Source organism: Venturia canescens, chromosome 5, assembly GCF_019457755.1.
Source record: "Venturia canescens isolate UGA chromosome 5, ASM1945775v1, whole genome shotgun sequence".
Classification (NCBI taxonomy): Eukaryota; Metazoa; Arthropoda; class Insecta; order Hymenoptera; family Ichneumonidae; genus Venturia; species Venturia canescens.
In genome coordinates this window covers 7,662,128-7,689,952 of record NC_057425.1, presented here as the reverse complement: position 1 = coordinate 7,689,952, position 27,825 = coordinate 7,662,128, and the positions used below count along the sequence as shown (strand labels likewise).

Sequence of the window (27,825 nt, the reverse complement as noted above, 5' to 3'; positions counted from 1 at the left end):
CTTTAATAACTGAAGACGAGACTCTGTACTTTTGTAGGATTCTCGAGAGCTTCCTACCTCAAGTCGAGAGTCAGGAATCAGGGTGCCTGTCTGCAATTCTGGCGTGCAGAGAAGAGATTTAGGTTTTGGATACGACACGCCGTTAAAACTCAGTCGTTCTACTGGTTTGTCATCGTTCTCGTATTCTTCAACACCGTTTGCGTAGCCGTCGAACATTATCATCAACCACCGTGGCTCAGTGATTTTCTCTGTAAGAAAAATTCATTTAAAAATTGGACTTTTTTTCTTGCGATTAATCGTACAATCGTTTATCACCATATTCGCTATGATTTTATTTCAGTTTACACCGAGTTCGTGTTCCTTGGTCTCTTCATGTGCGAGATGTTCATTAAGATGTACGCCCTGGGTCCTCGGATCTACTTCGAATCGAGCTTCAATCGTTTCGACTGCGTCGTTATTTTGGGATCGATATTCGAGGTCATATGGTCGGCGGTGAAGTCCGGCTCTTTCGGCCTCTCCGTCCTTCGTGCCCTGCGATTATTAAGGATATTCAAGGTCACCAAATACTGGGCAAGCTTGAGAAATCTCGTGATATCTCTGCTTAATTCGATGCGCAGTATTATATCCCTCCTCTTCCTGCTCTTCCTCTTCATTCTCATATTTGCCCTCCTCGGGATGCAACTTTTCGGCGGACAGTTCAACTTTTCGCAGGGCACGCCACCAACCAACTTCAACACGTTTCCCATCGCGTTGCTAACTGTCTTCCAAGTGAGTCATTTCTCTCTCGACTTTTTTTTATTCGTCGTTGGTGAAACGCGCACTCGAATGAAAAACTCCTTAAAAAAAAAAGAGCAAAATTTGTATATCCCAAAATAGCATCCGAATAATTATTCTACCAATCTATTGTGTAATTAATTCGTGAAGCATTACACAAAAAAAAAGTGATGAAAAGATGCAGCCAAAGATTTATCGTTTGCTGCGTTCCACGACCAAGTTTTGCGGACGTTTTGAGCTACACGAAAAACACGTTCCACGAATTTATTGCCAGTTTCCAAAAGCGTTTTCGTAAGCTTCGAATACGCCTTCGAATAAGCTTCGAACGACACACGATTTTTAAAATCTCTATTTAATTACTATTTTCTTAAGTGAAGGACTTTTTCAGTCGAGATTTTTTTTTTTTTTTTTTATTCTGTTCAGGTATGAGAAATACCGATCAAGAAGATTTCTGCTATTCATAGAGGCACGTCAGAATTCCAAACGTAGAACGTTCTCCGAACGGAGGGTGTAACATGATTGTTGTTCGAAGGTGTGAAAAATGATATTGTTTTCCTGTTGAAGATCCTGACCGGTGAGGACTGGAACGAGGTCATGTATCAGGGCATCGAATCTCAGGGTGGTCACAAAAATGGGGGCATGATTTACTCACTATACTTCATCGTCCTCGTGCTCTTTGGCAACTACACCCTGCTGAACGTCTTCTTGGCTATCGCCGTCGACAATCTGGCCAATGCCCAGGAGTTGACTGCAGCCGAAGAAGGCCAGGAGGAGGAGGACAAGGAGAAGCAAATGCAGGAGCTCGAGAAAGAGATGGAGGCGTTGCAGAAGCCGACTGACGGAAGTGCTCCCAAAGTGGAAATAAGCCCGCCAAGTCCGACGCAAAACTTGTTAGTACAGATAAAAGTGAAACCTCTGTTACTCCGGTTTCTCGCTTTTGTATTTTTGCCAAAGCATTAGAGTATTCCAAAAACAATTCGCCCAATTTCGTAGTCATTTTTATCTCGAACGCGAAGTTGATAACCGAACGAAGCAATTGGGTTAAAAAAAAAAAACAAAAAAAAAACCAAAAGATTAATCAGTACTTTTGATTCTTGGCAAATATTCAAAAATGAATAATCGCGGAGAACGTTTTATTATTGCGCAATCGTGATGAAAGGAAAGAAAAATCAAAAGATATATTTGAATGTTTTAGCAAAAGTGGGAAAGGCGGAAAACAGGCGTCCGAAGAGAAGAAACAGGATGACGAAGACGACACGGGACCAAAACCAATACTGCCATACTCCTCCATGTTTATACTATCTCCGACGAACCCGTGAGTAATAAAAGAATTGATCGTAGATAAGGAAGAAAAAGCGAATGGAATGAGATTAAGGAAATGTGTCGGTATCGTGTTCTGTTAAAGTGTAAGAAGAGGCGCCCACTGGGTCGTGAATCTAAGATACTTCGACTTCTTCATAATGGTCGTAATATCACTGTCGAGTATCGCTCTGGCAACGGAGGATCCTGTTGACGACGATTCGCCGAGAAATAAAATATTGAATTATTTCGATTTCGCTTTTACGGGTGTTTTCACGATAGAAATGATTCTCAAGGTCATTGATTTGGGAATCATTCTCCATCCTGGCTCGTACCTACGAGAGTTTTGGAACGTTATGGACGCGGTTGTCGTAATATGCGCGGCTGTATCTATGGGCTTCGATATCATTGGTGGCGAAGCCTCAACAGCAGGACAAAATCTCTCGACGATCAAGTCGTTGAGGGTGTTGCGAGTGCTTAGACCATTGAAAACTATCAAAAGAGTGCCGAAGCTCAAAGCTGTATTTGATTGCGTCGTTAACAGCTTGAAGAACGTCATTAACATTCTCATTGTGTATATATTGTTCCAATTCATTTTCGCTGTGATCGCCGTTCAGCTGTTCAACGGCAAGTTCTTCTACTGCAACGACGAGAGCAAGTTCACGTTTGAAGATTGCCAGTGAGTAACACCAACGAGGCTTATTAATCCTCATCTACGATCATCAGGATTTGTATCAAATCGATTTATTCCCATCAGCAAACTTCATGTTTCTTTTCAGCCATACACCTGCAACAACAAATCATCTATTTATACATTCATATTAACTTTCAAGCCCCACAACGATTTTACAAACGACATCAATGTTTCATAGTATAAATACTTCAAATTTCCATTTTTGCGAATTTTCGTTCCTTTTATATCTCTATTTATTAATAGTTTTTTTTTTATTTCCTTTGTTCCGCTTAAATATTATTAAAGTCTGTGTTGCACACCAGTGTTCAACAACCGTTTTTCTTTCCTTAGATCTCATTTTTAACATTCCCTTATTTTATCGCTTAGCTTTGATCATTCCTTTCTTCAAGGGACCTCTTCTCTATTCTCCTCTTCTAATTCCTCTCCTCTGTTTTTCTAAATTTTCCACCGTTTCATCATTATTTATTGCCAGTTTGATTTGTGGACATTCGCAGATGTGCTCCAAGGTTTCTGGTTCTTGCTTACATATGCGACACTCTGTCTTCCTGTTCCCTTTTGCCCACTATTTCTCTACATTTATTCCTTTACTGCACCGTACAAGGCTCTCCTCGACATAAAAAATAAAAAAATTTAAAAAAAACAGGCTTCGAGACTCCTGAGTCAAAATATCATTCATTTTGTAATTATAACAAAATCTATAAAAAACAAAAACCACATTAGGCGTTGGCAATGCATGTTTCAATTCACTTCAATTCCTTCGAGCTTCAAGGTCAAAATTTGTACTGTACAATGATTTTTCTTGAACCTTTCAATCGTGTTTTTACACTTGAAAACTTTTATTATCACTGATGAAGCCAATTTGTTTTTATTCGTCCCTTTATAACAGTAAATCGCGATGATTTTCAGTCTGAGTTCGAACACAAATTCGTTTCATAGCCGAATTTTGTAGTCATCGCTAGAAATTTTTTTTTTTTCTCGCTTTATTGTTTCGACAACGATTTCCTCCACATCTGTCACTATTTCCGTGTCCGGTAATGATGAAAAAAACTTCTCTTATAACACGCTGTTTTTTCTAGGGGGGAGTTTTTCAGCTACGAGGATGACTCGTTCCTGCCAATACCGAAGAAACGTAAATGGCAACCGCAGTGCTTTCACTACGATAACGTGATGGCCGCGATGCTCACGTTATTCGCTGTACAGACGGGCGAGGGTTGGCCACAAATTCTTCAACACTCGATGGACGCGACCCACGAGGACAGGGGTCCTATACACAATTTTAGAATAGAAATGTCCATATTCTACATCGTATATTTCATCGTGTTTCCATTCTTCTTCGTAAACATATTCGTCGCTTTGATCATCATCACCTTTCAAGAACAAGGCGAGGCGGAACTTCAGGACGGCGAAATCGACAAAAATCAGGTTTTCAATTAGTTTTTTTTATTTTTTACATCATTTCTGTCCCAGGCTGTAATCACGATAATACGAACAAATTGGGGATGAACGAAACCGAAGAAACAACGCGAAACCCTGAAAAATAGTTTATTTTTGACACTTCACGTTCATGTAAAATCAACAAATCAAATTCCTTGCGTAATGACAACAAATTTTCTGGACTAGTATTTCGTAGGAAAATTTCATAAAACAATTATATTTTCAAGAAGTATAGAAAAATACAAAAATATTTCATTCAAGAATGATGAATTTTTCAAAAATTTTCAGTTTTCATTTCACCTTATGAATTGACATGACGAAAAAATCTTTCAACCTTTCGGTGGAAATGGTAGCAAATCGAATAATGAAATGATGATTTTTCTGATGCTTGTAGAAATCATGCATAGACTTCACGCTAGGGGCAAGACCCCTCGAGAGGTACATGCCCAATAAAAGAAACAGCGTAAAGTACAAAATTTGGAGGATAGTAGTATCAACGCCGTTCGAGTACTTCATCATGATACTCATCGTTCTCAACACACTTCTACTTATGATGAAAGTAAGCAATCTCTCACATATATTTGTTTATTCCTTGAAACTCAGTACCCCAGAATTGATAATTTACTAATAATTCTTCTTTTTTTTCTTAATAAAACCCCTTTGATACGAATTATTGTCTCAGAGGAGAAAGAAAGATGGAGAAGAAGAAAAAATGCGGAAAGCGTTTGGATCGAATGAACGTTTGAATTCTCTCGAAATGTCGTTGTTGAAAAAATATAATCGAATATCTGTGAATCTGTCAGATTTTTCATTCACGAAAGTGGACAATTCGAGGCACAATTTTTCATTTCATCTCCCGATAAAAATGAGCGTTCATTTGCCCAATGGAGATTCCGTGGTTTCCGAGTCTCCGTCGCTCTCGCTCCTCCCTCAAGACCAGCAAGCCTAAATGTTTTGACCCCAACACTCTCTCGGATCCGAGATAGTCGTTTGATTCGCAGTCCCTCGTAAAACTCGTTTGTTTATTTTTTGGCAACTTTAACCAATCGAAAAACAGTTCTAGCTTTCGTCACGACAGCATTCGGGCAAATATGATCGATCGCATTACAATGTGCTCATGATAAATTATCCGCGTCCGAAAATATATTCGATATTACGATCGAACGATCTCAATATTCGCCAATCAAATTATAGCAAGGGAAAAAAACAGTCCATTCGATGTAAATCTATGAAATGACGGATATGTTTGTACGAGAAATTCGTTGTTACTTTGCCTGCATATTCACTTGTTCTCTGTTACAATATATACATACATATATTATATAAAATACTCTATTGTCATCCCAAATTTTACCTCCGTCCGGAATACACACATGCAAACACAGCCAATACGAAAAGCGTTCGATTTTTAAACGAGAAACAAACGTTCATCATTTTTCCAATATTTTGTTGTTTCACGACAATACGAACCCGATTCATTAGGGAAGACCATCGCGTATGAAGAAATTACATTGACGTGTCTTGAATTCGAGATTTCTCAAGAACAAAAAACTTGATGAATCATTTCGGTTATTTTGGTAACGCATTTGAAACATCTGTCGATCGGGCTCCTCCATTTTACATTACGACATATTATTCCCTATCCAAACGAGATACAGGAGAAACGAATATATCTGTTGAAAAGATTTGTGAAAGATTATTTCATCTTGCGGGAAGAATTATGAAGTAAACGTGCGAACATGTTTTTGAAAGCTTATCTCACTCTTTCGTTAGTCGTGTTAGATGATTTTTCAGTTTTTAGATGCTCCCCATGTTCCCTCTGTACACTTTAGTACAAGTATTTTATAAAATCAAACACACACATTAATATATGCAAATTAATATTTGTATGTCGATACGTATCAAGATGGTAGTTGAAGATATGATTTTCCCAACATTTTTTTTTTCCATTGGAATACTGCTTTCGCTCCACTGTAAACTAATTTCAGTGATGTGGTTTTTTCGATCCGATTTTTCGGTGATTAGCGCTCAGAATGATTATTTTTTCTCATTTTTTCTGTAATTAGCTTCCGTTGTTTTGAAATATGAACGGCAAAATTGATTGAATCAAGCGAGTTAATAACGATGCAAAAAATTCGTTAAATTCGTCGATTATTTACAATTGCAGAATTATTCGCACTGAATTCAGGATCCACTACCCAAAAACCTGTAAAAAAATTGTTTTTTTTTTTTTTTTCGAATTGCACTGATACGTAAACATACACAAATATTACTTTCGAATTTCCCCTCTCCTCCGAAGTACTCGACCTAAAACTTTCTATTTATCATTCAATTGCATGGCTAGCATCGTGTCCTTGTTTCGTTTGTAGCTCACAATATCACGAACAAACAAACAAAGCAAGATCAGTTGAGATTACAAAAAGCAGACAAAAGTCTTCTTCAAGGCGATCACTGAACGTTCGTTTTTGCACTTTTTCGGAATACAATTCAAACGAATCCCACCGATAAATCAAGTGGGACCTTTGCACAGTATTTATCCGAGGTTATGTTCGTTTTCCAATTTGTTTTTCCTATTTTATCTCAGTATCGCGTTGAAGTGTAAATTCTTCTAAAAGTTCTAAAGCAATATGCACCCATTTCGAACAGGACTTAACCTCTCTTTATTTTCATTGAAAAATTTCGCACTTGCGGACACGTCGCGCTGTCGTTCGTATTCTAACGCTTTGAGGTCTCAGCTTTGATTTGACTCGAGACGTAAACGCACACGTATTCGTACAGTGCGTCCTATAGCACACGCATATTCGATATACACACGGAACACACACACACACACACCTGGTTACGATTTAACTTTGAGTTTGACAATGGAGGTACTTGGCGAGGCTGCCGTGATCGGATTGACAATGGCTATATATAATAATCTATATTTGCTTGCAATAACGAACACACGGTAACAACAAACTTGCACACAAAAGTTGTACGTTATATTGTCGAAGACACATATGCACTCGCACCGCACAAAGTTCATGAGCACAAAAGCATGTGCGGTTTTCTGTACAAACACTCCCTAATCGAATTTCGTGTCATCATCGGTGCGAAAAATATGAAGAATTGTAACAAGCGTGTTTCCCTGTGTGTATGTAAACGCGCGCGAAACGTAAAGAGTGAAGGGAGCAATGATCAAAAAGTTGTCCTCCTCACGCGCAACGTTGACGGAATTACGAATTTTTTTAGTATGCGAGGCGATTTGATTTTTGGACATGCGCTCAAAGCCCATTTTTTTAAGGGTGCCGAACTCTTCGATCCGGAATCGCCCGAGGTATTTAAACTTCAGCACAATTAACAACGCCCTTTCGAAAATTCGTCTCATCGAAAATCACCTTTTTTTCGTGCTTCGCTGCGCCGTATATTTTTTATCCCGAATTTTGGTTGCTACTTTTTGACTCACGATATATGTTTCAACCTCCGAGGAATATTTAACGGGAAATTTTTTTCAAAAATTTTCATCAATTTTCACGTTGCCTCGCGACAATATCGCGCTCGCTAACAAGACGAATGATGACACGAAAAAAGAACACACATACAAAACAACCAGATCATTGAATGTTGACATCGTATGTTTTGCACGGGGCGTTCGCACGATATACGAAATACAAAAACTTCCTGAAGACGATCTTCCAGTGTTCGAGACTACAGAGACCCGTGTTTCGTGGTATATACAAAACTCCTAATTACTTTTCCACTCCCCCCACCCCCGCCGCTCCGCCCCGCCAAGAGTTTTTCACTCACGTTTACAGAAACTTGGGCGTTTTTTTCTTTTCAAACCGTTCTCATGGATTTCCGTTGACCGTAAAGCTCGTTTTCACTTATTTTATTTTGATTTTTTTCCATTCTCCATCACAACCAATTGCAACGAGAGATGGACTGTTGCAGTTCGATTTCACTTCGCTCACAACTTAGTACAATTATCGTATTTTTTTATGGAAAGTAATCAGACTCCGAGACTCCTGGCGTGCAACCTTTTTTCATCGTGTTCGTGCTGATCTCTCGGTGCAATTATCTTTCGTTGTAAAAATAATCGTTCGTTCCGTCATATCAGTGTTTTTACCAGTAAATGCTATTCTGTTCAATACCCGATCACAACATTTAATATACAAATTGCTCTGTCTATTTTTCCACGAGGAAAAAATGATGGAGGGATTGAAAACGGGAATTTGGATCGAATCGGCATCGACGAAACCGACCGTTTACCGATTCGTGAAGATAACCTCAATTCCAGTGTTTACAACATTCCATAAACATAGCTTTCCACAACACACTCGTAAAACATGATTTGGCATTGAACACCATTGAAAAATGACACTATTTTAGCACTAGTTTTAAATCGCTGTCCAAATAGCTGTCCATAAAATATTCCCTTGCTGGAAATAACACCTGGAAGGACGGCGATTTATAGCTCGTAGAATCCACACTCGTCGATATCTTTAACATAATCGACCCTCGAAAGATCATATCCAGTAAACGTTGTGCAAATTTCGTATCAAATTGAATAAGAAAACAAACGAATAAACAGTTCCTTTTGCGTTGTTTAATTAATATTTAGATCGATAAATATACTACACATACATACACATACATAGCCGCACGTAAAACACACATCCTTCGTACGATAGACAGTTTTAATCGGAGTTTAACAACGCGCGTTCGAATAACAAACGTCCAAACAAAACTATTCATTTTTCATTCAATATTTCCACGTAATTGCGTTTGGCGAGTCGATCGTGTAACGTCGGAAGAAAACGATTAACCGCTACGAAAACAAAACTATGACGATAAAATAAAAAAAAAAAATGATATTCGCAATAATACGAAAACTCACGAGAAAGATGCGGATTAAGCAACGATCAAAACGTATTTTTTCAGGTGAAAATTCCTGCAGTTGAGTCCTGAAACGGTTAGAGTTGTTGCGAAAAAGTTGCGTTCAGTCAATCGAAGTACGACGCCGTATTTAGAGGTTATGTGACACTGTTATTCGAACGAAAGTTGAACTTCGGGTTGTAGTACATTGAAAATTCGTCGTATTAAATAAATTGAGAGAAGAAATAGGATAGAAAGAAGAAAAAATACGAGAAAGCATTCAAAAAATATCGATGGAATATTGACGTTTTGAAAGATAACCTCAAATTGAGAGCGTGTTATAGAAGACGAAAGAAAAACCGAGAATAATAATAATCCTGTTATCGTCGTTGTCGTCGTCGTCGTCGACACGTAGGCTTGTATGTCCGTATGTATGTCTGTCTGTCGGCCGTGTGTTTGTCAGTGTGTGCATTGCAGTACCACCAGCAGAGCGAGGTGTACAAGAAAACACTGAAGTACTGTAACTGGTGCTTCACCGGGATGTTCTCCATCGAGTGCGTTCTCAAGATCGCCGCATTCGGCCCGAAGGTACGCTCTACAACCCCCCGCCCCCCAAAAAATAAAAACCAAAGTAAAACAACAAATCAACGAACAGAGAAACAAAACAGCCAAACAATAAAACACGCAAATCCTCGTGTTCCTTGCTGGCTTCGAGTTTTCGAGCCCGGCTTATTCCCCAATCGTCACGAGTGCGGTTTCGACGTCGCCTTTTTTCCATCAGTCAAAGACAATCTTTCGAAAAATTTTATTTCCAAGCATTGATACGAAAAAATAATCGTACCCAGGACGATTTTAAAAAGTTGAGATAATAACCGTAACGATTAATAATTTAACGAAAAAATGCGACGAAACCGTTTCTCAAAAAGGCTGGTAAGTCTCGCTTTTTAGAGTACACATCTAGAGCGTTCGCCCAATAAAAAAAATCACTGCTACATATATATAACACACACACACACACACACGTACACGTACACACTCACGCACACATGTTCTTCGACGGCACACTCGTACACACATACAACTCAACACTGTTCTTATTACAAGTGATATCATATGAAAATACGCGACATATATTATGGACATATAATACGATGGAACAATTTTTATGAGACGATACACATTCTCGGAAGGAGGAGAAAATTCAACAACGGTACAAAAAACATCTACACTTTGGAACGAATATAAAATGAAGGTTTTCATCCAGAGTTTAAAAAAAAAAAAAAAAACACTAAAAACGTTTGTGCTCGAACAGCGATCGAGTTACAGCTTCAAAATATATTCGCCATTATTCTCACGAGCTGTCGTGCTGTTTATTTTTAATTACGATGCTGCCACTCAGTCGCTTCTTCTTTATAATACTCGGCATATTTGAGCGAATATGTCAATGTATCTATGATTATTGATTTTTTACTAACACTGAATCTCCTCTCATGACACGATTGTTTCAACGAATCGTGGCGTACTTCATAACAAAGCGATTTAAATTTTATTTCGTGTTTTTTTTATCTCTATCACCGTTATCTTTTCAATATTTCGCTTAGAGAACAAAATGTGTGCACTCGGGAAAATGTGACTTTTGGTTATTCGAACGAGATAAGAGTCACTTTTCTCCCACGAAATCTCATTGTTTTCAAGTCGCTCCCGGTTGCCGAGAATTCGAAGGAATTCGTGGAAAACGCCTTGGCTTTCGAGCCTGATATTCGTCCCCTCGTTCGAACAAAGATCGACGTGAATTTATTTCGTTCGGAAGAATCGAAAATAATCTCTTTCTCTCGATGCACACGTTTACCACATTTTTTTCGCTAACTCTCTCTCTCTCTTTTTCTCTCTCTTTACAATCTCTGTTAAACGCTCTCTACACTTGTGAACTACTATCTCTGTCACTCCACTCCTGCTCTTTTGTTTATATTTCGGTTTTCTTTCTTTTTTCACGACTTCGTGACGTTTTTCTCTCACGCTTAACGATGTCGACCTCGTCGATGTACGCGGAATTACAAAAAATGAGGATAAAAACAAATTTCGATGGAATAGCGATACTAAATAATACGTTATGGAGAAGATGAGGACAATGGAAGAAGTGGAACACCACACTAATTTCCACGAGCAGCCCCTTGCATGCCAATATCCGCCTCTGCATCCGCACGCGTTCACTGCACGGGACATGTTTTTTTATAAATCCTCGCATGCAAATATATATATATATAAATAAAAAAGAAAATTTATATATATATGAATCACCGGTGACTGCGTATATGGGCTGATGGGTGATGACAATGATTATATTTATACGTGATTATTTAAATAATATAAGAGAGGATGAAATGAAAAACAAGAACGAAAAGTTTGACTTGAGATTGATCGTTACGACGATCAGTTGGGAGATGTTTCTTCAATTTCATTTTGCATGTTGTTATCGTCTCCGAAGAGTGCATTGTCAAATGAATTCTGACACTTTTGACCCCGTTGCGATGACCGGATTTGTCATTTTTGTTTTATCTAAATCTCTTTGGTCTTGAAGTCGAAGAGTAAAACTCGACGATCGTTTGTAAACTCTGTAAGAGATTGGTTAGACTTGCTAGGTTCGCTGTTATAATTCGGTAAGAATGTGAACGAAGAGAGAAAACGAACGCGGGAGATTTCCGACCGAAATGACGATTTACCCGAGGGCGTACTAATTTTTCGACGATTTATTATTCGCGATTGTCTCGTCGCTCGTCGACGACGAGTTTCATCGGGTGAATCGTCGTATCGTCGGCAAAAATTGGGTGAGTAAACAAGAGACTCGATGTACCAAGATAAGAGCTCTCCAATTTGAGTGGGTTTCGAGCTTTGAAGCATGAGAGAAGAACTAATGATTTTTATACAAACGCAAAACAGAGGTTGAGTAATTTGAACTCTCGAAATGAAAAAATATTTTCGTACCTTTTTCGTTGTTGATTAAAATAATGCAGACGTACGAAAAAAAAAAACAAAAAAAAACAAAAAAAGAAAAGGATTCGGACCATTCGAGGGTGATCACGATACGAAAAACAAAAATATTCAAAATTAAAAACAACACAGGAAGGAGAAAAAACGTAACGAAAGAAAGAGAAATCTGTGAGCAATGTGCTACGTGGTTGGGTATATTTTGTAGTATCACGAGGCGCCGCCAGTTCTAGTGGACAGCTTGACCATCGTGAACATGGTCGTCACCCTTCTTTTCTTCGTTGAGTGCATCCTTAAAATCATCGCCTTCGGATGCAAGGTACAAAAAAGCCTTTAATCACTAAATCCACTCTATTCACACGATTTTATAAATAAATAAAGAAAAAACGTCAAACATAACCTTCAATTTGGACCAAAGTCAACGGGGACATTTGCCGTTGTGTGTGCCAATAACGACAACGCCGAGAAAAATCGATACTTCCGATGAGGAGGAACGATTATCATCGTCGTCTTCAATATTTTTTTTCTGACTCAAGCCCATGCCGTTTGGTGCTATAAAAATACAAAATCTTCGATCTTTTATTTTGCAATGTGTTATTACATCGATGAAAACCTCGACCGAGAATTTTATTTTAAAAGATCGAACGGCGTTAATTTATTTCATGTAAAATATTTTCATCGACAAAACTTTCATAGCCCAGTCGATTTTTTGCTTCAATTATACTTCAGTTGCTATTATCTAGCAAACAACTCTTTTCCACAAAAATCGACTCGTTCGATGAAAAAAGTAGATATCACTACAACTTTCTGTCTCTCTCTCCCTCTCTTCTCTCTCTCTCTCTCTCTCTCTCTCTCTCTCTCTCTCTCTCTCTCTATCCATCACTCTCTTTCTCTACAATTGTGCCTTTTTATATATCTCCGCTCTCTTTCACTCTGGCATACATTTTCCACTGCATATATCAACATATATATACATATATATGTTTACAGTAAATAACAATTGATAAAAAAAGTGGACTTCCTGATGAAATTAAAAACATCGCGTCTCGGGCTAAAAACTCTCTTTCTCTCTCTAACTAGCTGCTTGCTATACGACCGGCATGTTCCCGTAGATCATCTGTAGAGTGATATTCCCGTCACTAAACATACTATATATTCATATACAAAATATCAAACATCGAATTTTTTAATCTACATCAACAGTTTGATTGTGTATCGTCGAAATAATAACTATAATTCGAACACTAATTACTGAGTTTACTTATGTTTAATATGGCAATAATTCCACATACACATGAGGCATTTACGAAGTAGATTCACTTTTTCCATCCGCTCGAATAATCTCTCCGACGTTTCAACGTCTTTTGTATGCAACGATAAATTTTCAAAGCGATTCGTCGGTCGGTTACTGAAACGGTTCGCGTGAGTGGGAGACACAACCGAAAAATCGAAATAAATTACACTTTGTTCGACAATGAAAAGTATTGTTACCTGAAGATAAAACTGTGTGTGACAAAAGTGTACAGTTGAATTTTCGTCGATGGCGACACTGATTGATAACCTCAAATGGCGAAAATGGTCGGAGCAGTAACCGTTGAAACTGACAAATTTTATTTTACCATCTTTTTGACGTTCTACTGATATTAATAAATTTTTATTCACGAATCTCGAAGATATTCGTATTAAAATATACAAGACTCGTGAGATTTTGACATTTTTTGAGGTTGATGTTCGAGCGGGAGCTCAGCGGGTGAGGAAAGTAAACAAATCTGTCGTGCAATGCCTCATATATAAAATGAATCGAGTAGAACACACAACAAACTTCTATACACTGTCAACGATGAATATTAAAAACTTCATTAAATGAATTAGATGTAAAGAAAATTATGTCCATACTATTTGCTACGTTTTTACTGCCACATCAATAATATATAACACTACATAACATACACACACACACACACATTCGATACACTTGACATGCACACGTAAGCGCACACGCACGGATCGGCATGAATTCGACACGAACTTGCCGATCGCGTTTTCTATTTCCAGAACATGTATATATGTTTACATTACTAGTTTCAAACTTAGAGATATAGCTTTTTGTTTTTTTTTTTCAACATTTTGGAGCCATTTGAAACGTGGATGAATATTAACAGGCTGAAAACATCTCATTCAATAGGAAATGCCATTTCGTTATTATGAAATTTTGACTTGTTTCCAGCCTTTATTAAAAGAAACTTTTTAAACGGCTCTAAATACTCACAGAAACGATGGTTTTCAATAAACTTCTATTTTCACGCTCGAGCAGAATTTCTTCAAGGACCCTTGGAATACTTTCGACTTCATCACGGTCATCGGTAGCATAGTGGACGCTTTAGTCGTCGAATTCGGGGTACGTAAAAAACAAAAGAATTATTAGCACCATTTTTAACCCTTCGATTGTCGCGCTACCTCGCCAACGTTCGTTAGTCGCGTGATGATGAGCTCTCAGCCAATTCCTGTGTCACGCTCCCCTCCAACCGCACCGAACACTGCCGAACAGCGGCCGAGTTCACCCGAACCATGCTCACCCACCAACCGATTTTAGTCGCGCAGTCACTGCGCCCTGCGCCGCAGTGAGTCTCGCTCGCACCACTTGGCGGTACGGAAGAAAACAATTTTTTTTAATTTTTTGTATTTTTTGACCACTATTCTCAAGTATATAGATTCTTTGACAAGTAGAAAATAAATTTAGATTATTCCCTCATTTTTCACTTTGAAAAAAAAGTGTGAGAGAAAGTTTCATGGCGCGACAATCGAAGGGCTAATCGAACAGGGTAGTCAGTTGATAATATTAATAGATTTTTTCAACAGTTGTAGTAGTAGCTCTAAGTAATTTCTGAATCTACATGTAACAAAATTTGATGGGTTTTTTTGTCGACAATTATCAAATTGCCGATAAATCACCGTGCCAATTGTTTGTGCGAACGAAGCGAAAGGAGAATCTCGTTTTTGATAAAGCTCAGTTGCCCGTTAGCGGATTCTCGACGAGCAGGAATCCGCCAAGGGGGAAATTTTTTCAGAAAGCTCGACTTTTCTCTCATCGTTTCGTTAACAGAAACGAATTGGAAAAAAATATCGCTCCTCAACATATGTAAAGAATCAAACACGAACATGTAAAAAGTAATATTTGTCAATGTAAATATTTTATTAAACACACATATACACACATACATGCACACACTGAGGGGATAAATTTTGGCGGTTTGTTAGCTGGTTAATAAATTTTCACTGAAATTAACATTTGTTCGTTAGCTATTCTTAGCGCAGTAGCAGTTTCTCTTTGTTTCAATCATCTCATTTTTCCTTCGTTTTTTATTCCTATTCCTGACCTTTTTTCAATTTTTTTTTCGTCCCCGAATTGCCTTTTTCATTTCTCATTCACAACAGTAACATTTTTTTTCTTTCCTCTCTCTTCCCTCATTTTTAAGTACAAAAATTGTATCTTTTTATACATCTAACCTCGTGCAGCTTTTTCTGCGTACATATTCAACATTCCAAGCATTGCTCTCGGTCCTCCATCATCCGCTATTGATCAACGTAAAACTGCAATTTTAGACGAATTATTTTTTCCATTCGAATTGCCACTCGGATTATCCTCCAACTTTTTTTCTCTTCTTTCTCAAGGTCGTTTATCTACATGTTGAAAAGTAATGGGCTTAGCGGGCACCCCCGTCTCTCCCCTTTGCCTTGTAAATGCCGCAATGTTCCTTCACTCGTGATTATTTCATTAACTGTATCAGTGTACGCTATTTTTAGTAATAATAAATTGAAAAAAAAATGCGGGCGCAGGCAAGCCTCGTTTTCAACAAATGTGACCCTGAAGTTTGTAACGTCGAAAATGTAATTTACGCAAAAAGGTATTTTTGATTCTCTCTTTTTTTCTTATCTAATTTACGATTCGTCATTTTTCGAGCCACACCAATGATCCGTGAAATAAAAAATTCGGAGGATTAAAAGAGTTTTTGCTCGTTCATATCTCCAACGTTGCAGACTTCAGCGCCATCAAATAACTGAGCATTTATTTTTAATTGTCATTTTAGTTTATTGTTTTAGATTTATTTGGTTGCGCGCATTATCGTAGAACTTTATAGCTTCGTTCGTGTATCGTGCCAATAATGCGTCGACGGAATAAGACGTCGAAAAAACGACCGAATCATCTGAACCAGTACTACAAACGAAACGACGAATCGAGAAAGAGTTTTCGCAAAGTTGCCTCGATACAAGCTCGAAGCTCGGTACTGATAAACTCTACGAAATTACGACTTTGTTTGTTGAAGTGTAATTTTCTTTGTCCCCTACAGGAGAACTTCATCAATGTTGGCTTCCTAAGGCTCTTTCGTGCCGCCAGACTGATCAAACTTCTCAGGCAGGGCTACACTATACGAATTCTACTATGGACGTTCGTGCAGTCCTTCAAGGCAAGTCATTTCCAGTTTTATTTATTTTATTTCTTCGCAGTGATCATTTTTTTTTTTTTTTAATATTTTTTATTTCTAGCGACCATTTAAGGTTGTCTTGAAAATATCAAGTATTTTCTGTCGAATGGAAAGCACTTACAAAATCTGTCTCAGAAATTTGAGACCAACACGTTTTTTTTTATGATTCTCTCTTTTCCGTTTGAATGAAAAACTCAATTTTTACAGTGAACGTTTTTCTCTTTTTTCAGGCACTGCCTTACGTCTGTCTACTCATAGCAATGCTGTTTTTCATCTACGCCATTATCGGCATGCAGGTATGATTCGTTTGAAAATCGATTTCAATTGAATTATCGAAAAAGCCCACTTCGCACATACTCTCTGGAGGACTTTTATTCCGAATGACTTGCCAATTTCGATACGAGTAAAACCCGAAGAGAAATATAGAATCGTTGAAATTACCAGGTTTTCGGGAACATTGCTATCGATCCGGGTACAGCGATCGAACGCCACAACCACTTTCAATCCTTCATTGCCTCTCTAATGTTACTTTTTCGGTGAGATATTAATGAGCGCGTCCAAATGCAGTTGCTATTCGTTGAGCTAGAAAACTAATTGAAACACTTTTATGGAAAAAGGTCAAATTTTATTCAAGTAGTCAAATAAATATCGACTTCGATCGACTCAAGTCCGTTGTTGAATCTATTTTTGTCTCGAGACACAAAAGATTCGAAGAAAAATTGACGATGTTTATTTTTACGTAGGGTGGGGATAAAATGTTAGAATTACTCAAATTTCGAAGAGCTAAAATCTCGAGCTTATAAACTTGGAACTGTAATATGGGGACAGATGAATTCGACTATTGAAACATGAAAAAGTCAAACGGTCATAAAAATGAAGAAACGTTGGAAAGTCGAGCGATCAGAATAAAGAAATGCATCGGAGCTCAAAACACACGCGTTTCACTCAGACTGGCGATCTCCAATTTCCGCCATTTTGACTTTTCGCCTTTTCGAGCCATCGCTACTCTGCATATCTAAGTTTAAGGCTCGGAATATTCACTCTCGATCTTTTGCTGTTCTATATTCTGATCTGTCTATAAAACAACTACTCTCCATTTTGAATTCGAAAATATGAAATTTTGATATTAAAAGAAGGAATATTCGATTAAATACGTAATCTGCTAAACAGTCGCGATCTGAAGTAAGAATTTCGAATTACTTATTTTTCTCCAATCTGATTTTACAACTTTAAAAATTTCGAAATATCGACTGTTCTACATTTTGGTTATTTGACACATTGAACCCTGCCCTTGACGTAAACTTGACTAGTATAAATGAAGAAAAATTTAATTTAAATTCGTGTGACACTTGGCCCATGCTAAATAAAGTTGACTCGAGTTTCGTCCGGTGCACTTTTTTCCCTAAAAGTGTGAAAATCGGAATCGTACAATGGTAAGCTAGAAAAGTTTCAAACGTAGTAGTACTAAAGCCGCGCTGGATTTTCCTCGAATTAATTTTCCACGCGATTGATTGGAACCACTGAGCCCCCACGTAGCCAACATTTTTTATCTTCCATTGCTAATTGAAACTCACTCTGCTGGCTTTCTGGCTCGTATTTAATTCGAAACAGGTATTTGGTAACATCGCACTTGATCCGGATACGTCGATCTACGAACACAACAATTTTCAGAGTTTCATTCAAGCTCTGATGTTACTATTTCGGTGAGTAAACCATCTCAATCCCAAACCTCCGTTTACGTTTTCTCTCGCCTCATGCTGCACTTGTTTCTATAGTCATAAGCTCGCAGTATCAAAAATTTGGAGCTGATTCGTTGCTAAATCGTAGGAGAATGTGGAGAATTTGAATTGATTTCACTCTTCGATGCATCGAACATGTTTTGATAAAAAAAATTTGTATACACTCAAAAAAACGGTTGCACACGCTCCGAAATCGATTCAACTAATTTGTTAGACTATCTTTCTATCAACCTTAAATTTGAGTACGAGTTTGAGGATGGGATTAAAGAAGGAGATAAATAAAAATCGTAAAATTTATTTACAGATGCGCGACGGGGGAATCGTGGCCAAATATAATGCTTTCTTGCATAAAGGGCAGACAATGCGACGCGAGAGTACGAAAAGAAGAGCCCGAAGGATGCGGTTCGAATCTCGCCTACGCTTATTTCGTATCGTTCATCTTTTTCTGCTCGTTTCTAATGCTGAATCTTTTCGTCGCCGTAATCATGGACAATTTTGACTACCTCACGCGCGACTCATCGATCCTCGGTGCTCATCATCTCGACGAATTCGTTAGAATATGGGCCGAGTACGATCCGAATGCAACGGGCAAAATACATTTCACCGAAATGTATGATATGCTCAAAAACATGGATCCACCGTTGGGCTTTGGTAACAAGTGCCCGAATCGTCTCGCCTATAAAAAGCTCATTAGAATGAACATGCCAGTCGATGAAGATGGCAAAGTCAACTTTACAACGACCCTATTTGCCTTGATTAGGGAAAACCTTAGCATCAAAATGAGAGTCGGTGAGTGTCAAGACGAACTCAATTATTCAATGAAGACTTTTAACCGAAACCTCCGAAATTCCGATGGCAAAAATTAATAATAAAAATACTTGAGACTTTTCCGATTTGATAACGAAAAAATTTCAATTCTTGTTCTTCGAACGAATTTTTGTCATTTTGCATATATGAATACTTGAATTGTACTCTTCAATTTTGATGTAAGCTCTAAATGACAATTCTAGGGATTGAAAATCTTTATTTTCTCGGAAAATTCGGTTAAAATCGTTTGCAGTCTGTTTGCAATATTCATCTCAAACGGTAGCCGAGAACGAGCTCCAATTTTTCAGAAATAAGACTCTGGTAACCGATGAATTATCTTCATCTTGTTCCTGGTTTCTTAATCTTGGCTAATCAAATTTGGCCACGTAACAAAATGTTCAGAAACCATTCATCAGTGAACTGTCATGAAAATGTATTTGCAGAAATACTTTTCAAAACCTCCCATAATAATTGCACAAATGGATCTTTAATTTGAAAAACGATACGAAATGGATAAAATAATTAAACGATTTTCAGCCGAGGAGATGGATCGAGCAGATGATGAACTACGGGAAACGATTAGAAATATTTGGCCTCTGCAAGCAAAAAAGATGCTGGACCTTTTGATACCTAGGAAAGAAGGTAAAGAATCGACATAGAAACGAAAGAAAAAATCAATAAAGTGGAACGTAACTGAAAAATCGAACGACGAATAAATATTTCCACGAAAACTCGGGAACTGCAATAAAACGGACGATCGTTTCTGTTCACAGAATTAGGCAAAGACAAGCTCAGTGTTGGTAAGATATACGCCTGTTTGCTGATAGTCGAGAATTGGAAAGCGCCGAAATTCGGACAATCCCAGGCCGGCACACAGGTGAGTTATTTCAATATTTAATCGAGCAAATATTCATTGTTCAAATTTTTCGTAATGTGCGAAAAATCAAGTAGTATCGTGTGATGTTCCTCCCCCCGGAATTGTACGATGCGGGCCGTCTAAAAACAAAAAACATTCAAAAATACATAGCAGACCACAAAATATCACGAATGAAACTTCGTTGACGCGATTTTCCTCTACAGTTGAATGATCCGTAAATCGAAATGACGCTGGCCTTTTGTCGAAACATCGATTCAGAACTTTTTGTCGCGATCATTAATCCTCCGGGGGAAACGAGACGTTGGAGTAATCGATGCTACGAGGAATAGGCTGCGGCGTCGGTTTACGAAAAACTAAAAAAAACTGAGTTCGAATGAATGTTTGTCGTCGCTTATTCGTGGTAGGAGTTAAGGTTGTGAGGACCAAATCCTCGAAATTAGCGGTTTTCGAAGCCCATAAATCGATCCCAGTAGTGCGTTAGAAACCTCGACACGAGACGAGTTCCCTTCGAACAATCAATTGAGCATTGAGGCACCGAGCTCAATTATTTTTTTCACAAAACTTTTTGCAGTCGTTCGAAGCGAAGTCTTCTCTCATTTTCCCATCCTAAATCATCAAATTTGGGAAAATCCGTGTGCTCAAGTAGTGCTGACGTTCGAATCAAAGGCACCAAAAAGGCAACACTGATACGAAAACAGATTCCGAATAATTAAATGTTTGAATCCCTTGTCCCCTGAACGCAAAACCATCAGATAATGATCGTGCAACCAAATCGATGTGGCTTGAGATCCTCGAATAATTGGATTTTCCCAAAAATATTAAAATCAAAAGAAATGATCGCTCAAGCCCAGTTGATCGGAGCAATTTCGAATGAATATTTTTCGAGCACAGAATTCAAATTGAAATGAATCGTAAATGAGTCCAGCAACTGGGAGCGAGTGGTGTTCGAGTCCAACCAATATTTACACACGTGTGGCTTGCCTCTAACGGGAAAAACAGCCATGACCACAAACACCCAAAAAATCATTATTTTTTTTCTTTTTGGAATCACAAGAACGGGAAATGGCTCATAGGATTATTTTACCCTGAAGCCTGAATACAGAATCGCAAAAAAACTCCAATTTTTTCACTCTACAAAATTTCTTGTGGCACTTTTGCGATATTTTATTTAATTTCACAAATTTTCTGTCATTGAATTCCTACTGAATTCGACTTTACCACGCACTGTTGTTTTCACTATGAAATAACGAAGAGAACACGGTGTACAACTAAAGCTCGTTGATTCATACGCAAAACGTGTTGTGCTGACGAGAAAATTGGGGTTGTTTTCGAGAGCTTTATAGGAACCACGTTCAAAAAATAGACCGTAAGGGTTAATAATAAAATATCGTGGTAGATAGGTAGGGATATGTGAGTTCTGAATGATTATTTTGCAAAAAAAAACGATAATAGGATATCACTAAGTAGAAATGAATTGAGTGTTGGGTGTTGCCCCTCTGTTAGAATTACCATAACGATTGATTGAAATAGCAAAAATAATAAAAGACAACGAGAAGCGTTGTTCCATTATTCATTAATTTACTTTATTTTATAATGAAAGATTTAGATATTAAAGCAGTCTTAGATAATATAGGATCGAACTTAGGTTTTAGACTAACTCACCTTACCGTTGCCGGTGAAAAAAAATCATTCATACATCGATACATTCAGTAAATAGATGAAAAAAAAAACGAGAGGATCTCCACCCTAATCACCATAATCATCTCTTTATATATTTTTTCTTTGTTTTCCAGAACGATAACGAACTTATCGATAACGATAATGCCGGGCAAAGTCCTGCAGCCCAGGCGGTAGTACTTACTTTTTTCATCTCTTTCTCCTGACAAAAAAAGCAAAATAATTCCTCTCAAACCTTTTTTTATCCTCATTTATACTTATATATCTAATGTGCTTATTATTTATTTGAAATACACTCTCTGAACACTCTGCGCACCTCTTATGTAAAAATTTGCTATTTTCACTCGACCACTTTATTTTCTCTTACTCTTCGACACCCATTCTCATGGTCTTATTTATCTTCGACTCATTATCATTCGACTCATCTCGAGGAAACAGAACTAATGCGTTTCAGTTGTCGTTTGGTCGCGAATCATTATGTTTTCACTTCGCAATGAATTTTGCACGAAATCTGATGAATCTATCCACGACGGCCGCACGCTCGTGCCGCAGTCAGACATCGGACGAGATGACAACGACGCAGCCTCTCACACTCACCATTCATCGTCTCGCGATTCACTATATTTACTTGAACATTGTTTGATTTCGTTGAAACCTCAGGCATTTGTAAATTAATTGTCATTTTAGCGATTCACTCAACAGACAAATAATGCCAGGTTCAATTTAGATAAATAGACACTTAATTTTAGTTTAGTGAGAGAAACAGAGCGACACTGAGTTTTGTCATTTGCCATTGGAAAATTGTTGAGCTGAAAAATAATTGATACAAATTGTGTGAACGAAAACATTGGCAATGAGCTGCAAATAAAAACTCAGTGTCGTCGTTCTCGATACAGAACCCCTATCCAAAATAGCACTCCCAGGAATCGAATAGTGAAAAAAAAGAAACAAAGCGAACGAGACGGATGACGAGATTTCGTGAAAATATTACATATTACGATTTTATTGTTTATTCATTATTCATCGTTTTATGTAACTTTTCGAAATATCGAAATTTGACATCTGGTATTCGATGCGACGTGAGAGTACTTTTTGTTTGTTTGTACGAGAGCGTTATTTTTAGTACGCTCTTTCGGCTCCCTTACCTCGACGCTCTATAGATCGTGTAAGTAACGTAGTCAGAGAGTCTCACTCTTTAGATCTCCTTCGAAACGATACGTAAACGTCAATAAGATTCAAATCTTACATCTATCAAACCCATTTATAGTTCTCGAAATAGTTCGCCTTTTGCCTCGAGAATTTTTCAAAACTACTCTTCTTCTCATTAGATTGTAGATTTTCGAAACTTCCGTTTCAAACACGAAAATATTAGAGACCGTCAAGGGAGTGGTGCAGCTTGGATATGCTTTCTTTGACTATTTTCTCGAAGCCAAAATCTTCGAGAAGCTCGAGTTCGATAATCAAGCTTTCAATCGTTCCATCATTACGTTTGCAAATGATTTTTCAAATGCTAATGAAGTTGGAATTTTCTAAGCGTATGAAAAGTGTGCAGCTCCCTTGGAATAGAACGATGTTAGACGCAAATCTATAAATAGAATTTTATTTCTTCAAACTTTACATGTGGAACGAGCATCTCTTCCGATTTATTTCATAAATGAACATTCGTTTGACCAATAGAGCTAAATTAGAGAGAATATTTATTTTGATAACACAAATAAAACCTTAGATTGAATTGATTTTCTAATTACGGAAACGGTAGATCGTTTTTTTATATATTTCAAGTAGAACAGATTTTTTTTCTATTTTATTTAGACAATACCTAAAATAATTGCTATAGACACTGAAGCTTGAAAATTTTATTACAATATTTACTATTCCACTGACTCGCAAAACCGACACTCACTATTTTCCTGAATCTACACTCAGTTTTATCTCAACAATCATATTAAACAGACTACCGAAATAAACATTTTTTTCAATCTATCCATTCGCAAGATCTTTATGGAATCAAAACTTTCGAGAGAAGGGATCCAAGTGTAAAATAAAGCCAAAACACATTTTTTCCCCCGATTGCACAGCTAAAAACTGTTTGCAAAAAATGATGATCGAAAAGAAAGAATTTGAACTCTGAAAAATAATCAGGTTTTAGTGATAAAACGAACTTGAAACCCTCGTCGTATCGAGTTTCCATTTCGTTTGTAAAAATCATAGAGGCTCCATACGAAAAGTAAACTCGATGACGATATTGATCGATAAAGATGTGAAAAAGTTGAAAATCCGAATAACCACTGATATTCAAACTCACCAAACAATTCACCAAAACCATAGGCATGTTGAAACATTGAACCAAAGAAAAAAAAAACAAACAAACAAACAAACAAACAAACGATAATTCCCTTGTGTATGTATCTGTAACCAGGTAGGATTGTTTTACGTAATGCGCAGCTCGTTTGTCGACTGCTGTAAGAATTTTTTTTTCCATATATCGGCGCTTGTATGTGAAAAACCGTCTGTTTGTTAACTGTGCTGAAGCCTAGACTTTTGGGTCTTGTCTCGTAATTGATAAAACAGCATTAACCTATAAATATATGTATATTAAATTTTAAATACACATATTTATACCTGTGCATATAATACATTGAATGGAACAATGATCAACTTTCTTCGTTAGGTCGAAAATGTTGCACGGCTAAATAGGAGTGTTTAATTGCGTGGAATGAGAGAGAAAAAAAAACAATTTAATGAGAAAGTTGATTATTGGCTTGTTCATGCATGCTCTATTAACGATTGCATTTGTCTGCAGATTTGTTGTTCCATGCACAAATATACGCGTATAAATTCGATTCATACATACGTATGTATATTTGGAGCTCGTTTCTTTAGACTTATCACAATAAATACCACGAAATATGAACCCGTAAAGTAATCTGTAAACGAAGCATTCATAAAAATGGTAAAAAAAAACAATTGAACAGACATACAGGCTTCAGACAACGAGAACCAACAATATTTATCATTGAAGTGCACTAATTTTTGATCTTACAATATTCTCACCATTTTTTCTTCTATTACCGCAACGTTGCACTTGGATATACCACAAAAGCATTACATTTGTTCTAAGCACGTTTGAGCAATGAAACTCACTGAAGAACTCTAGTATTTCGTGAATTTCGTCTCCTTCTTAAACTCGTTTGCCTCTCAAGCAATGATGTAAATGAAAAAATGATAAATAATGGAAAAGTTAGAGGGATGGAGCGCGAGAATGAGGAAGAGACTGGAATATCGAAAACTGTGGGAAAAACATTCAATCGTGAACGAAAAAAAAGCCTGTATGTGCGTGTACATATAAAGTTGAAAATGCTAAAATGATTGAAGTACTAAAAGCGAGCAGGTTAAAAAAAAAAACAGATTCGTACCAAAACGTAAAACGCCAGAGCTCAAAAAGTAATAAAAAATAGTGTGAGAAAGATAAATGAACGATAGCGTCAAGTCTGACAACGGTTTCACACGTTCGAATAGCGTTCGACCTTGTTCAACTGCCTGATGGATATGGCCGGTGCGAATCATACTGGGAATAATCATCACGGGACCGGGAGCAGAGCAAACAGCCTCGAACCTCCAATCGTTCACGACGGAAAGTCTGACCATCACCACAGAGGTTCGAGGGACGAGGATGAGGGCACGATCGGGGCCCTTGCCGCGGCCGAGCGAAGACGACAGCGTAGCATCAGGTCCGTCAAACAAAAATCAATTCCTCAATTACCCAATTAGAGAAAAATCAATGTACTTTGTAAATTTTATTAATCATTCTAACAACGATTTTCACTTCAAATTGCCTGTCACTTTGACAAATTCGTTTTTAATGGGTCAGGAGAAACGTCAGTTTAGGGGTCGAAGAATTTTCATTCTGATTTTCCCAAGTCGGGAGCAACAACTATTTAAGGGTTGGATGAACGATGCTTTATTGCATACGTGGTAAACGAGTTCAAAATAAATTTTCATTTAAAAAATATCAAAAATTTACCACGTTATGAACGTTCATAGTGATGATGACAATTCAGGAAAATTGGAGCATTTTCAGTCATAATCGGTTCACGAATTTTCCTCGAGTATTCCCTCGAATATTTTTTTAGCACAATTTGGAACATGTGTAATGCAAGAAAAGACAGAAAATGAAGAATTTTTGGAGCCTTGACACTGACGTTGCTCAGAAACTGCCACTGCCAATTCCCATTGATCGTTTACTCATCCGAAAATGTGTTTCATTTTGAAAATAATGTTTCAGAAACAAAAAGGTGAACTGGAAGATGTCCCACCAGTACGATAAACTAGGGAGCAGCGGAGAGAGTAGCCAGGGAGGGGGTGGGTCTGGGGTTGTAGTTAACGGCGTGGAACGCGCACCTGAGCTAGAGCCATTGCTGGCTGAGTCCTCCCAGGACCACCACCACCATCATCACCAATACTACGATTACGAAAATGATCAATACCATCACCACCACCACCACCACCATCATCTTCACCGACCACCCTCGTACTATCGACACCAGAACACCTACGCACCTCGCTCCTCAATCCGTTACCTCAAGGTGTCGACTCGGTCCAAAAAAAAAAACAAAAACTAAACCAAAATCACTCTTTGGCCTCTCCTCCAGGGTCCAAATTTCTTCATATCTTTTATTCATTATTTTTCTTTGAGATTTACCGCGATTCGATCAATGCCGAAGAGATTATCGCCGTCCCACGAACCTCCGGTTTCGTACACGAAGCGTGTTTAGAGAAAAACTTAAAAACAACGCAGAAAGAAAAACGAATATTTAGCGATCACACCGGAGATGGGCATCATTCGATCGTTCGAAAAAATGAAAATTTCAATCAATACGATGGGAATCGTTCATGAAATTAGTTTATTTTCCGGTTGTTTTGAATAATGCCCACCTTCGGACTCACGTATATTCATGACACATCCAATATATGTTCAATTTAGAATCTCAAGCGAATTTTAGATCATCGCTTACTTCTCATTTTCCTTTCTTTCACCGTTATTTTTCTTTGTTTTCAATTTTTCTCCTCTTTGTTGATAGAAATATTTCTTGGGTATATATTTTCCTGCGGTGAAAATCGAATTTCATCGCCATTAGTAATTCCAACCTGGACTAGTACTTCCTAGATTTTGGTCGACAGTTGACCCGAGTGTTTATTATCCATTTGGGGGAGGGGAGGGGGAGGGGGGGGGGGAGAGAAAGCTTTCCTCATACAATACACAACGTAGACGAAATATTTACCCACATCAAACAAAATGAGCTTAGAACCTCGGACTTATTTTCTTCTTCGAAAATAAGCCCAAAAACATTGATGCACAACACTGGTTAGTCGAGAGTGATTTTTTTTTTTTAATTAGAAGAACGACCCTTCCCTAGCTGCTACCTCCAGAAAAAACTTTTTAGAGTACTGGCGTTATTCGCCGATTCGTTGTTTATATATTCGACTAAAATAACACAACATATTTTGTACATATGTCGTTAATGATACGATACGAACATCAAGTACGTCGAAATATAAGCGAAGCACGATTATATTATGTTCGTATCTTCTGTACGTTTGGTAAGTACAGAAAGAAATCGGGCATGTTCCATGAATTTTCAGTAGAGAAAATTCGGAAGGACGTGCCGAAAATCACGATCCACTAGACGTGGCAATTATCACGAAATATCACGACGAAGCATGCGCATGCAACTAATTATTTAAATCGCATGATTATTCTGTTCCATTATTCACATTAAATATTATTATATCGACCTACACATATGTATATTGAATACATATATCGTAGATATTTCGTTATTTAATCTTTATTGATTTGACTTCGATTTATTTGATTTTTGAGTAAACAAAAAACACACGCTGCGTGGACCATTCGCGTGTTTCGAATGAACAATTCGTTTCTGATTTCAAGAACAAAAAATGAAGAGGATAGAGATTATATTTTTGATTGTATTGAAACACGTTCGAGACACGCGATAGTTTCGTTAAAACGGAGGCAAAAGGCGCCCTTTATAAGAACGCGAGAACCGTTACAGTTTTATTATAAATCAATTTCTTTTAATTTTCCGAACTCTCAAACGTTCGTCATTGAAAAATGAGCAATTACGTGCACAAATCAATGTTACGAAGAGCCTTATATGTGGCCGGGAGCCGTTT

At 37.7% G+C, this 27,825-nt stretch overlaps 1 protein-coding gene and 1 long non-coding RNA gene across 15 annotated transcripts in view; one reads left to right on the top strand and one right to left on the bottom strand.

Annotated features, from left to right (window-relative positions):
- The window catches only part of cac (cacophony), an 82,182-nt gene that overhangs the window by 44,262 nt on the left and 10,095 nt on the right, over positions 1–27,825 (top strand). For 6 of the 14 annotated variants that reach the window (XM_043420782.1, XM_043420781.1, XM_043420776.1 and 3 more), the window contains 18 exons: positions 38–250; positions 341–768; positions 1,339–1,664; positions 1,970–2,089; positions 2,180–2,752; positions 3,844–4,189; positions 4,596–4,760; positions 9,536–9,646; positions 14,358–14,441; positions 16,393–16,509; positions 16,758–16,823; positions 18,139–18,230; positions 18,571–19,055; positions 19,611–19,715; positions 19,847–19,950; positions 21,744–21,800; positions 25,147–25,358; positions 25,913–25,922. In XM_043420782.1, coding sequence (XP_043276717.1) covers positions 38–250; positions 341–768; positions 1,339–1,664; positions 1,970–2,089; positions 2,180–2,752; positions 3,844–4,189; positions 4,596–4,760; positions 9,536–9,646; positions 14,358–14,441; positions 16,393–16,509; positions 16,758–16,823; positions 18,139–18,230; positions 18,571–19,055; positions 19,611–19,715; positions 19,847–19,950; positions 21,744–21,800; positions 25,147–25,358; positions 25,913–25,922 — 3,614 coding nt within the window. Of the gene's footprint in view, positions 1–37; positions 251–340; positions 769–1,338; positions 1,665–1,969; positions 2,090–2,179; positions 2,753–3,843; positions 4,190–4,595; positions 4,761–9,535; positions 9,647–12,251; positions 12,363–14,357; positions 14,442–16,392; positions 16,510–16,757; positions 16,824–16,971; positions 17,064–18,138; positions 18,231–18,570; positions 19,056–19,610; positions 19,716–19,846; positions 19,951–21,743; positions 21,801–25,146; positions 25,359–25,912; positions 26,214–27,825 lie in introns of all 14 variants that reach the window. The other 8 variants (XM_043420786.1, XM_043420789.1, XM_043420785.1 and 5 more) reach the window with 5 other exon arrangements.
- LOC122411736 (uncharacterized) lies at positions 695–1,518 on the bottom strand. The gene is made up of 3 exons (XR_006261203.1): positions 1,427–1,518; positions 1,211–1,355; positions 695–836 (listed from the first exon to the last, which is right to left on the bottom strand). It is a non-coding gene; the product is annotated as an uncharacterized lncRNA (long non-coding RNA).